Source organism: Brachycentrus maculatus, unplaced genomic scaffold (genome assembly GCF_059751285.1).
Source record: "Brachycentrus maculatus isolate JH-2025_06_01 unplaced genomic scaffold, ASM5975128v1 h1tg000131l, whole genome shotgun sequence".
In the NCBI taxonomy this organism is placed as follows: Eukaryota; Metazoa; Arthropoda; class Insecta; order Trichoptera; family Brachycentridae; genus Brachycentrus; species Brachycentrus maculatus.
Window position 1 is genome coordinate 39,018 of NW_028280884.1, and position 12,184 is coordinate 51,201.

Genomic DNA, 12,184 nt, shown 5'->3' on the forward strand with positions numbered 1-12,184 from the left:
TCTTGTTAATTTCCAGGTAAGTACTTTTACTATTTTATTGTTCCGAATTTCGTCACAACAACCATAAATGTCTAATTCCACATCGAACACTTCACTCTGGCAACACCGGCGGGAATACGTGGCCCGAATGTTATTCTCGTGTCAGTTCGTCTGTTTGTTTATTATTTTTATATATTTGTGAGCCACGGAGACCTTCCAGATTCCAGGTAGCTATAAAAACCATTAATTTCTATATACCCTGCAAAAATCAGACTTCTATCTTCCGTAATTAATTTAAAAATCAAATTAGACTGATTCGACATCAGACCGATCTCGTTAATGTAACTGAAGTTTATAGCTCGAGTTTATGCGCGATATATTAAATTCCTCGACCAATTCGTCAGTCCGATAACATATTGTTTTATTGACAAGTCATTTGAGTTATCCATAATTTAGTTTAAAGCTAATTTTCCGTTATTTACGTGTGTTACGTGTATACTCTCAGTTTCTATGTTCCGTGTTATGACATGTCACTTTTTACGGGATCTGCGATCACTTTCTTGGTACTAAACTGGTTTGTTCAAATGCAGTGAAACGATATTACGATATTCTTTCTTCGCAACTGCATTCGATACATTTTACCAACACATATATATGTTTCATATATTTTTAAATAACTTGTAACCACCGTATTGTAGTACGTGCAATCACATCCTCATCTACTGATTTAAAAAAATATTTATTTTACTACCAACACTAGAATATCAGGCAAAGAGAATAATAATTCTATTTTTTTTTTGATTTCTTATTAAGTTTATAAAATTTTATATGTGTATAATTTTTAAATGAATTAATATTGTAAATGTTGAAATTTTTTATGAAATATTTGGTATTTCGTAATTTATATTAAAATTGCGACATGTTTTTTTTTCTTTTAATTTTCACAATTTGATGAAATTTCTGAGATTACAAGTTGTTAAAAAAAACCTTAAACACAAATTTATATTGCGCACAAATTAGTTTTGAGTGTATCCTACATCTCTAGGTATATAAGAACATGCAATACATATGTTCTGAAACACCTAAAGATGGACTTTGGCACCTGACTTCTTTTGTTAAACCTGCAATTATTGGGATTTTATTTAAAACAGTTATTGTCCCTAAAATGAATACAGATTCAATATTTTTGTTATATCCTAATCTAGCCAGTGTTACGGAAATTAGATTCAATCCTTCAACTTAAACAGATAATGAGAGTAATCCATGGCTTCTAACAAATACTTCACCATTACTTGTAATTTAATTCATTTAGTTAGTTACTAAATTTGGTACCGCATGTTGTCTCGCAGCAGGTTTGGTTGCTTTTGAGGTTAACCTTTTAAACGCGTTAACTTTGTTCCTAAGAGACGCTCGTGCGCGGCTGTATTTTGCCGTTTTTTAAATGATTACTTTTATCATGTATTTAGTTATGAAACGATTTATTTTCCTAAACAAAAACGTTCAATGGGATTCGTTGTGCCTTTTTGGTACTCTATAATACACGTGTGTCACATTATTCTTGAAATATATCGTAATATAAACAAATTAGATCGTAACATAAATAAATCAAAGCACGCATCGTGTGTCGCTCTTACCCACTGGCGATGCGTAGCGTCGAGAGTGAGACAGATATAGGGCATGATTATGGCGCGGACTAATTACCGACCGCAAGAAAAATCAGGGATCTGTTGTTTTATTTATCCTTGTGATGTTACAAATTATTAGTCAGATATTTCAACAAATGTCACAAGGCCGAGGATTGACGTATTATTTTATCCAAAGTTCCACACCATGAAAAAATCCCTCCAAGTTGAACTGAGGTTCGAAACTTGGAGCAAAGTGAAAACACAAACGCTTATGTCAGCCGCGTATGGGGCATGTCTTGTAAAAACACATACGCTTATGCGAGCCGCGTGGATCCGGTTAAAGTTTAATTTGAATGGATTTCTTTTATTTATTGTTACACTTAATTCCTATTGAGGTTAATTCCTAGAAGTAATTATGAGTAGACATCTTTGGCGTTCTTTTATTCCGAGTGCTCTCCTGAAACATTTTATTTTTTAGTACCGTGCGTAAGAAAATATTAAAAGAATTAAATTGGGTGACCTTAAACTTCGTCGTTATATGCCAACTCGACAATATTCCAATGATCCAAATAGATGTTTATTTATTATAGGCGGACAGGACCGAACTGAATTCCTCATCATGAATCCACAGTTCATGGCCGGTCCACAGCCGGCCTTCAACAACAACCCGCCTCCCCCCTCCGGCTTTCCTCCGCCGCACAACGGCGCGCCGCCCAATGCCAACCAGATCAACGCCAACTTCTCGCACAAGATGCAGGCCCTGAGCCTCGACCAGAACGGGCCTTACTCCAACGGGCCGCCCGGGCAACTGCCTCCGACCCAGATGCCCCCCGGGCAGATGCCGCTCGGGCAAATGCCTCCTGGACAGATGCCCCCTAGACAAATGCCACCAGGGCAGATGCCCCCGGGGCAGATGCCGCCCGGGCAGATGCCCCCGAGGCACATGCCACCGGGGCAGATGTCCCCCGGGCAAATGCCACCTGGACAGATGCCCTCTAGACAAATGCAACCGGGACAACTTCCACCCGGACAAATGCCTCCGGGACAAGCGCCCCCTGGACAGATGCCTCCGGTACAAATGCCCCCCAGGCCGATTTCGCAAGGACAGTTTCCGCCGGCTCAGTTACCTCCTGGAATTGCCCCCGTACAAATGATGCCCGGACAGCCATCTCCGGGGCCCGTTCCCCCCGTGCAGCACCCCCGGCAGACGTGCCAGATGCCCCCGCCGCTAGAGAACGGCACAGGCTCGCCGCAGCTGCCCCCCGCTAGCGGCGCGGGGGGACCGCAGAGACCGCCGTCCAACCTGGGCTCGCAGCAGCCGCCCGCTGCGCCGCCCATATCCTTGTCCGCCTCTAACCAGCAGCAGAGGATGCAGTCCCCGCCTGTCAGCAAGCCAAACATTCCCTCGGCCCCGAGTGGGCAGCAATTCCAGCCGCCCCAGGGACAGTTCAGTCAGGGGACCGATGACTTCCCGGCGCAGCCCAAGCCCCCGGGACCTCCCGGAGGCGCTATGCCACCGCTTCCCGGACAAGCTTACTCAAAACCGATGCAACAACCCGGCTTTCCCTCTCAACAACCTGGCTTCCCGCCTCAACAACCACCTTTCCCGCCGCAGCAACAGCCTGGAATGCCACCTACGCAGCAGCCCGGGCCTCCTCCCCAGCAACCCTCGTTCCCTCCGCAACAGCCCGGGTTCCCACCTCAGCAACAGCCAGGATTCCCACCCCAACAGCCCGGGTTCCCACCTCAGCAACAGCCGGGATTCCCACCCCAACAACCCGGGTTCCCTCCTCAACAGCCGGGTTTCCAAGCGCAGCAGCCGAGCTTTCCGCCTCAGCAGCCTGGCTTCCCACCTCAACAGCCTGGATTTCAGCCACAACAGCCCGGATTCCCACCCCAACAGCCCGGATTCCCGCCTCAACAGCCCGGATTCCCGCCGCAACAACCCGGATTCCCGCCGCAACAGCCCGGACAGCCCGCCGGATACCCGGGACAGCAGAACCAGTATGGATACAACCAGCAAGCTCCCAAGAGGCTAAATCCTGATCAGATGCCCAGTCCTGTAAGTTCTCTCATTAATTAGAGCTTTTTTTGCGAATAGAAACACTTTTTGGATAAAATTATTATGAAGAGAGCATCATTGGTTTTGTTGTATAATCTTTTAATTCAAAGTTAGTAAATTAGTATTTTAAAAAGTAACTTAGTAAATTACTATTTTATTTTGTAAAATCTATTGTGACACGTAATTTTACTAACCCCTTATTATTGTTTCAGTAATACGTATTACTTGGCTTACTTTTTATGGTATTTACGGGCATTTACAGGATTTACGACATTTTGTCATCTAGTTTAGGTGATCACATTCTTAACACTTTTCTTTTAACATTTGGACAATTTTTCTCTGTCGTTTTCTTACTGTAAGTGTATTGTGCAGATCCAGGTGATGATCGATGACCAAAACAACAACGGAGGAGTGTTTGTGACGAGTGAGAAGGGTCTCGTCCCCCCGCTGGTGGCCACGGAGTTCAGAGTGGAGGACCAGGGGAATGCCAGTGAGTTTATATTTACTTGCCATCAATTCATCGAGTAATTCTCATTAAAAAAAAACTACAACCACCGAACTGTGATCAAAACTATTTAGTATGATTTTTCCTATTCAGTATTTGAATTTGAACATGTGACGGTACACTTGCAGGTCCTCGCTTCATCAGAAGTTCCATGTACTGCGTGCCCGCCACTTCCGACATGATCAAGCAGACGGCCATGCCCTTCTGTGTGCTGGTGAGTGCTCACATTACTAGGACTAACCGTTCACTCAACTCACTTCAGGCACTGCGCGCGCCTGCGACGGATATACATGGAAATAAAATATATTTAATTTTAATAGGTCCCTTTAAAAACGATAGAGGTTTTACTGTATTACTATATTATTTAAATGAATCTTCCATACTGTGCTCTTCTCCGAACTCCATATTGTTTTTTCATCTGACGTCTTGCTCAATCGGCAATGCTGTGCGCGACATCTAGTGACGGCATTGCGAGATCTGCCTTACCGACAGTCAAAAAATTAAATTAAATAAATTTTATTTACATATATTAAAAGGTGCTCAAGTAAGTTTAAATATAAACGTGTTGGACTTTGCTATACTGTGACGGGCGGTTACCAATAAACCGGTAACACGAAACTTTTGTACCGTCTGCCGGCTAATTGGCAACAAGAATTGAGGTTATAAGCGGTGTGTGCGCGTGCGCAGGTGTCCCCGATGGCGGAGGTGGGCCCCGGGGAGCGGGAGCCGCCGCTGCTGGACGTGGCGCAGGCCACGGGCAGCCCGGGCCTGGGCCCCGTGCGCTGCTCGCGCTGCAAGGCCTACCTGTGCCCGGCCATGCGCTTCGTCGACGCCGGCCGACACTTTCACTGCGCTTTCTGCAAAACCAATACAGAAGGTAATACCTATTCTTCTTTGCAGCTGTCCCCAGTCACAACACGCTATCGGGCCAATGCGTCGCACAATTTCCCAATCGATAGTACTGTCCTTCTGAAAAATATCACCAGCAAATCATTTTATTTTATATTCTTTGAGTTACAGTCACATACCTTAGTGTCTCGAAGTTCCCGTCTTTATGTCCAAATCCTCCTCCGTAGTGGAGGTCCCAGGTTCGATTCCCAGGGGGGAGTCAAATAAATCCGTGTGATTTTTCACTGTAATATTTATTTAATATTACCCTGGACTGGTACTGCGTTTATATGATGCAGTGCCCTATGCAACATCCGGTGCGGATGAGGGTTTGAAGAAGAAGAAAAATTGTCAATTTGGAGTAAATCGAGGAGAATTCATAGCTTGTCAAACAAAAAAAACCTAACTAAATTTTAATAAAAATCTGTATTAATACAGCAGATGTGGGTATAATTTGTTCAGTGATATTTTGTAAACACTCCGTGTTCAAATCCACGTTCCAGTGGCTCCACATTACATTACAGTACATTCCCAGACACAGTTGTCTCCTTATCTCCGCCAATACTAGTGAATGTACACAATCGGAAAAACTTGTATCATTGCAGTCCCCATGGAGTACACCCAGTACATAAACACTTGCCAGCAATATGGACAGGCCACTCCCGAGCTGGCTCTGGGGTGCTACGAGATGGTCGCCACTAAGGAGTACTGTCGGGTGACATATTTTTTTTATTAAATTTTAGAAATTGCGGTCTGATTCTGCTCTTTCACATTTCAATTTTATTTTTTTCCAAGTTGTTTCATTTGTGCCGAAAAGTAGAGTACCTAAAAAAAAATGGCGGAACAGTAACAGTAGCTGTGCTTTAAAATTTTAAAATGGACCTAATTCTCGGTGAAAATCTGACTTTCTACGGTCACACCTCTTTTTTTAATGGTTCATAAAGTGTGTGAGATCGAGATACTTTAAATACTTGACATTGATTAAGCCAGAAATGGGAAGATTCCGCATGCATGTAGGACGGATGGTTGGTAATATACATATATGGTATGTACATAGGAAGAATGGCTCCTAATAGCGATGTAATATCCTCAGAACAATGTATTGCCGTCGCCTCCGGCCTTGATCTTCGTAGTGGACGTGTCGTACAACTCGGTGCGCAGCGGCCTGCTGCAGCTGGTGGTGGGGCGACTGCGGGAGACCCTGGCCGTCCTGCCGGCGCACCAACGCGTCGGCCTTATCACCTACGGAACTACCGTGCACTTCTACAACATCAGCGTGAGTACCTGCACACTGCGGTGTGGTGCGGTGCGGCTCCGCGTAAGCCTGTCGAGGCTCAGCGTATCCCTGTTTGCAGGAGGGCCTGGCGCAGCCGCAGATGCTGGTGGTGGGCGACATGCAGGAAGTGTTTGTGCCGCTGTCGCAGGGGCTGCTGGTGGAGCCCGCGCGCGCGGCGCACCTGCTGGAGGCGCTCGCCGCGCAGGTGCCCGCCATGTTCCACGACACCAAGGACACGGAGACCATCCTCCTGCCCGCCGTGCAGGTGCGTACGCGTCCGTCTCTCGTCGTTAGGTAATGGTAGATATCGGTCGGGATTTACAAATGGTTGGCCGCGTTTCAGGCTGGACTGGAAGCCCTGAAGGCGGCGGAGTGCTGCGGCAAGCTGCTGGTGTTCCACTGCTCGCTGCCCACGGCCGCGGCTCCGGGTCGCCTCCAGAACCGGGACGACCGCAAGCTGCTCGGAACCGACAAGGAGAAGAGCATCCTCAGTGAGTACCCGCCCCGTAGCGTCTCGCGGACGTCGGGGAGTATGGGAACCTGACGCATTGAAAAGAGAGTAAATAATTGCAGGTCCGCAGACAAAGGCGTACAACGAGGTGGCGCAGGAGTGCGTGGCGGCCGGCTGCGGAGTGGAGCTGTTCCTGTTCAACAGCGCGTACATCGACGCGGCGACGCTGGGGCAGCTGCCTCGGCTCACGGGCGGCTCCCTGTACAAGTACACATACTTCCAGGCGGACACGGACGGGGAGCGCTTCCTGTGGGACCTGCGCCGCGTGCTGACGCGCCCCACGGCGTACGACGCTGTCATGCGAGTGCGCACCAGCACCGGCGTGCGCGCCACCGACTTCTACGGCCACTTCTTCATGTCTAACACGACAGACGTGGAGCTTGCCACACTCGGTATGTTACAATCAATTTTATAGTAAACTTAAGCTTTAAATTCTGCATTCGGAATGGAAAAATAAAGAAATTATAATGCTCGAAGTCAAGAAAATAAAATCTTGTCTTAGTTTGAAAGGAAAAAGAGAAAGACTGTAATCTTTCTTCATTGCAGATAGTGACAAGGCCATCGGAATAGAAATAAAACACGACGACAAATTGACAGGAGAAGACGGCGTATACATTCAGGTACGTGGCTCTAGTACGCATCCAGTGTCCCATCTGCCCTCGTGTTAAGTGATAATGCCCCTATTCCCCACCGCAGGTGGCGCTGCTGTACACGCACGTGAGCGGCCAGCGGCGGCTGCGCATCCTGAACCTGGCGCTCAACGTGGCCGCGCAGATGGCCGACGTGTACCGCTGCTGCGACCTCGACACCATCATCACATTCCTCACCAAGCAAGGTAGTACTGTTTAGTGGTAGTAGCGAGCGGCCTCCCAGCCGCGCGTGTGTTCAGTCTGGCTACAATCAGTGCGCTCTCTCCCGCAGCGGTGTGGCGGCTGAGCGAGCACGCGCCCAAGTCCATCAAGGAGGGCGTGGTGGCGCGCACGGCGCAGGCGCTGGTCTGCTACCGGAAGCACTGCGCCAGCCCCACCAGCGCGGGCCAGCTGGTGCTGCCGGAGAGCATGAAGCTGCTGCCGCTCTACGCCAACTGCCTCATCCGGAGTGACGCTCTCAGCGGAGGTGAGCTCTTGAACCGCCACATTATATTCCAGTCATTCCACGGTTTTGTTTAACGCTTATATTCTTTTTCAAAATTCTTAATTTTTACTACTGATTCTGTTCCAAGTTATTTATGCCGTGTGTGCTTTGCCCTATCATCTACATTTTATGGACATTCAAACCGATTAAATTTATCCCTTTTTTTTTATTACCATAAACATGATCTTAAAACAACAAAAAAAATACAGTAAAATGTCATTCATTTTAACAACATTTCCCCATAATTAAGAACTGCTTTAAATTTCTGGTCTTGAATAATTTAAAATGAAATTAAGAGTAAATAACAATAATGATACAAAAAAAGATAAATGCAACTTGATTTATAAAAATTTCTTATTTTTGATGAAAAACTTGAAAACATTGTCACGTGTCACTTTATATATATGCATTGACAAACAATATTGAATAGAATTTTAGTCTGGATGATCTTGTACTTTATTCAATAAATAAGTTCATGGTGGGGACTGACCGGAGTCATTTCACGATAACGTAACACCTTACAATGCGAGCATTTGTATAGTCAGTACAGCGAGCCGAGCTCTTTCCGAGTCCTTTAACCGATGTCGGATGCTCGCCGCGAATGTTACGTTGCGACGAAACTCTCCGGTCAGTCCCCACCTTTAGAGGTAATGTATTTACGGTTGGCATTTTAGGAGCGGACATGTCGTGCGACGACCGCAGCTGGGCCATGCAGGCGGCGCTGAGCTCGGACGCGGGCAGCTGCCTCGCCGGCCTGTACCCCTCCCTGCAGTGCCTGGCCCCCCTGCAGCGCGGCGCCCCGCCCCTGCCGCTGCGCTGCTCCGCCGAGAAGATGCGCGACGACTCGGTCTACCTGCTCGGTGAGTGCGCGCTCGCTGGGTGAGGAGTGGGAGGTACCGCCGCACCCTGCAGCCAATAACGGGAATGTCTCTCCGCAGAGAACGGCGTGCACATGCTGGTGTGGGTGGGGCTGCAGGCGCCGGGCGAGCTGCTGCGCGCGCTGCTCGGCATCGGGTCCCCGGCGGAGCTGGAGGGCGCGCTGCCGGCCCCCGCGCTGCAGGACCTGCTGGACGAGCGCCGCGCGCGCCGGCGCCGCCACATGCGCCTCACCCTGCTGCGCCAGCGCGACCGCCTCGAGCCCGTGTTCCGCCACTTCCTGGTGGAGGACCAGGGCCAGGACGGAGCCTCCTCCTACGTGGACTTCCTGTGCCACGTGCACAAAGAGATCCGCGCGCTGCTATAGGAGCAGCTTGCCGCGCACTGGACCTACCTGAGCGGCTGACCCTCTCCCGGTGCACCCCCCGCTTCACGCGGCCACTTCCGGCAACACTGCGGACATTATATCGACAGCTCCGAGCCAAACATTTGGTATTTTGTTTCCCGCATTATGCGGTGTCAAATGACGCTTCCACCTCAACTAAGGGAGTTATTGTTAAAGGTGTTTGTGACTTTACCCGATATATTTTGAGATACTCTAAACTAGCTTTTTATCGATACAATGTCGTCATTTGACATTCGATACTGCTAATGCGCTGTAAACAGGGGTTTACAAGAGGTGGAAATCAAAGAATGCGAGTTATATATGTAGCAATCTCCGAATTTTACTGTTTAAATAATGAAATTAACAGGCATACTTGTATCAAAATCTAAAGTATGGTCTACTGCCTTCTAAAATAGGATGTGTTAAGTTCGTTGTATTAAATGCTCCAAGTGATGATTTAAAAAGTGATGTATTAAATTGTAACGCAAGACAATATATTGCAATTTGATATTTTATATTAGCTGCCTTTATATGTACCTTCTTTACAACTAATGCTGTTAGTGCTGCCATTTGGGATATTCCAAATCAACCTACAATTTGTGCAGTAAAGCGCCTACATCACATTGCACTATTCACGTAGCGACTTGTATATATTCTAGATAACTCGCAATTTGGGGCATTAAAACTCCCTAATGACATATCTGAATAACCGAGTAGCGCTGTTGCCGGAATAACCGCATAATACTTTAAGAATAGGGTTTTTCAATATCGTCTCATTATTTCTCTGGTCGGGGAACATTGCATTTTATCTTTAGGTCAGAGAAACGACAGGAGTGTATTATATTCACTTTACATAGGGTTAAAACAAAAAGGATATTACGTGTGAGGGGAGTTTATTAGGTAATTTTATAACGTCATGATTTCTCTTCAACACGCAAGAATCCTTGAGGGGGAGTTTTTATTAAAATTTACAAGTTAGGTTTTTTATGTTTAATGAGCATTGAATTCTCATTTTACTCCAAATTGATATAAAAAAATATTCTTCAAACCCTCATCCGCACCCGATGGTGCATAGGGCACTGCGTCAATAAACGCAGTCTTATCTTGATCGTTAACACATGAAGGAAAGGTGATCAGCCCTCTGCTTCGAGTACCAGTCCAGGGTGATATTGAATAAATATTAGAGTGAAAAAATCACTAAAATATTTATTTGACGCCCCCTGGGAATCGAACCCGGGACCTCCAGTATGGTAGTTGAGCGTACTGACCATTACACTACGGAGGGAGACACAAATTTTACAACTTACAAAATAATTTTTAAACATCTGTCAGTTTTTTTTAGCGTATAAAGCAGCTTATCATTGCAAAAATTGCATTATTGTAGAAATTATTTCTAACTTTCAATAAATCCTATTTCGTGAATTTAATGAAAGTTCAATCAGTTTTATTCATTCATCTTCGATGGAATGTTGGGTTGTTTGTACTTATTTTAAATAATTGACTTTTACTGTTGTATTATTTGAAGTATTATAAACTAACAACAATGTCGGACTCTTACTCAGATTACTACTGAAATTATCCATTGATCTGAGGAACCACTGTATATATTGCAATAACATTTTGTCATTACTTAATATATATTTTATCATGTATTTATTTCCATTAAATCACTTATGTTTGGTCACCCGGTGATGTGTCTCAATTTGTAGGATGTCACCCTCTAGCGGTGTATTACCGAGCCGCTTGTGTTCAACTCTGAAATAATCATGTTTTTAAGTTTACAAAGCGAACGTCGCTTTCGTAACTCTAACGTTTGCTCCAATTGCCTTATATCGCTCCTATTCAATATTTTATACTGACAATATTAGTCCCCAGTATTTTACACTGAATAACTTATAAATCTGTGTACGTATAGTGTGACCAAAAGTATTTTTTATAAAACTTGCTCTGGCAGTGTTACTTTCAAATTTCATAAATATGGCAACAAAATATATAATCCATCGAAGGTGATTAAGATCACATTGTCATGTCAAGTCGGCGACATCATGGATTAGAGTTGGTTTTCTCGCACTTTTCTGTGTCAAACACTTCGCAATGTTGGCAACAGATTTTCGTTTGTGACTATGAATTGTATTCATGAAGTGCACTGTTCCCAAATGTTGTTAGAAATCAGAACTAGGTGTTTAGTGCCAGTATTGCAAGTCAAATATTTTAGTAAAACATCCAGATTTTAAAATATTTTTGTTGACGCCATTATTTCATAATGGCACAAATCTGATGTTCAAAAGGCGAGAAATATATTGTAATATAAATAAGAGGAATGCAATGTCTTTTAAACGGGCCGTTGTTACCAGCAGCGCCCGAGATGTCGTTCCCGTACGGAGAAAAGTCACTAACGTCACAAATGGCAGTTTTGAGTTCAGTACATAAAAAGGCAGATTTGGAAAAAATATATCTCGCAATTTGGCTGAATTTGAACAATTTAAATTGTATTAATCTCTCGGTGATTGATTCTAGAGAATGATGGAGTGATTCAATCAAATGTGATAAAACTGACGGGTTTTAGTAATCTTTAACCGTCTGTTTTCTCAATAGAAAAGTCTGCAAAAGAGATACTTAGAACTGCCATTAGGTGTTTACTCTAGATGCGCGACAGACAGTTGTCACAGGGGTAATTTTTTAGGTAAGCCAAGCTGTGAAATAGTGAGAGAGAGCCCGCACGGTACCCGCGGGACTACCACCCGACTCGGTTATTGAGGAACGAGATTCAAAGCGCAAGACTAAACATTTTTTAAAAACTTTTTAGTGACTTTTACCTCGACGGGGCCGATGTATTCCACAAGTGTAGGTGGTTTAGTTCATATTATTATTATATATTATAATTAAAGCCATTGTTAAACTAAATGTATAGAAATATATAAAATATTTTTTCTCTATCATGGC

The 12,184-nt window shown here is 45.1% G+C and overlaps 1 protein-coding gene across 1 annotated transcript; it reads left to right on the forward strand.

The window, feature by feature from the left end:
- Positions 1-87: 87 nt before the first annotated feature.
- On the forward strand, positions 88-11,002 carry LOC148309300 (protein transport protein Sec24C-like). Its single transcript, XM_088260259.1, has 15 exons — positions 88-206; positions 2,195-3,666; positions 4,039-4,156; positions 4,300-4,385; positions 4,859-5,048; positions 5,665-5,774; positions 6,153-6,335; positions 6,415-6,600; positions 6,679-6,826; positions 6,909-7,238; positions 7,393-7,466; positions 7,543-7,681; positions 7,768-7,962; positions 8,655-8,840; positions 8,919-11,002. The coding sequence occupies exons 2-15, from the start codon at positions 2,224-2,226 to the stop codon at positions 9,221-9,223; spliced, it is 3,693 nt and encodes a 1,230-aa protein (XP_088116385.1). The 5' UTR covers positions 88-206; positions 2,195-2,223; the 3' UTR covers positions 9,224-11,002.
- Positions 11,003-12,184: the final 1,182 nt, after the last annotated feature.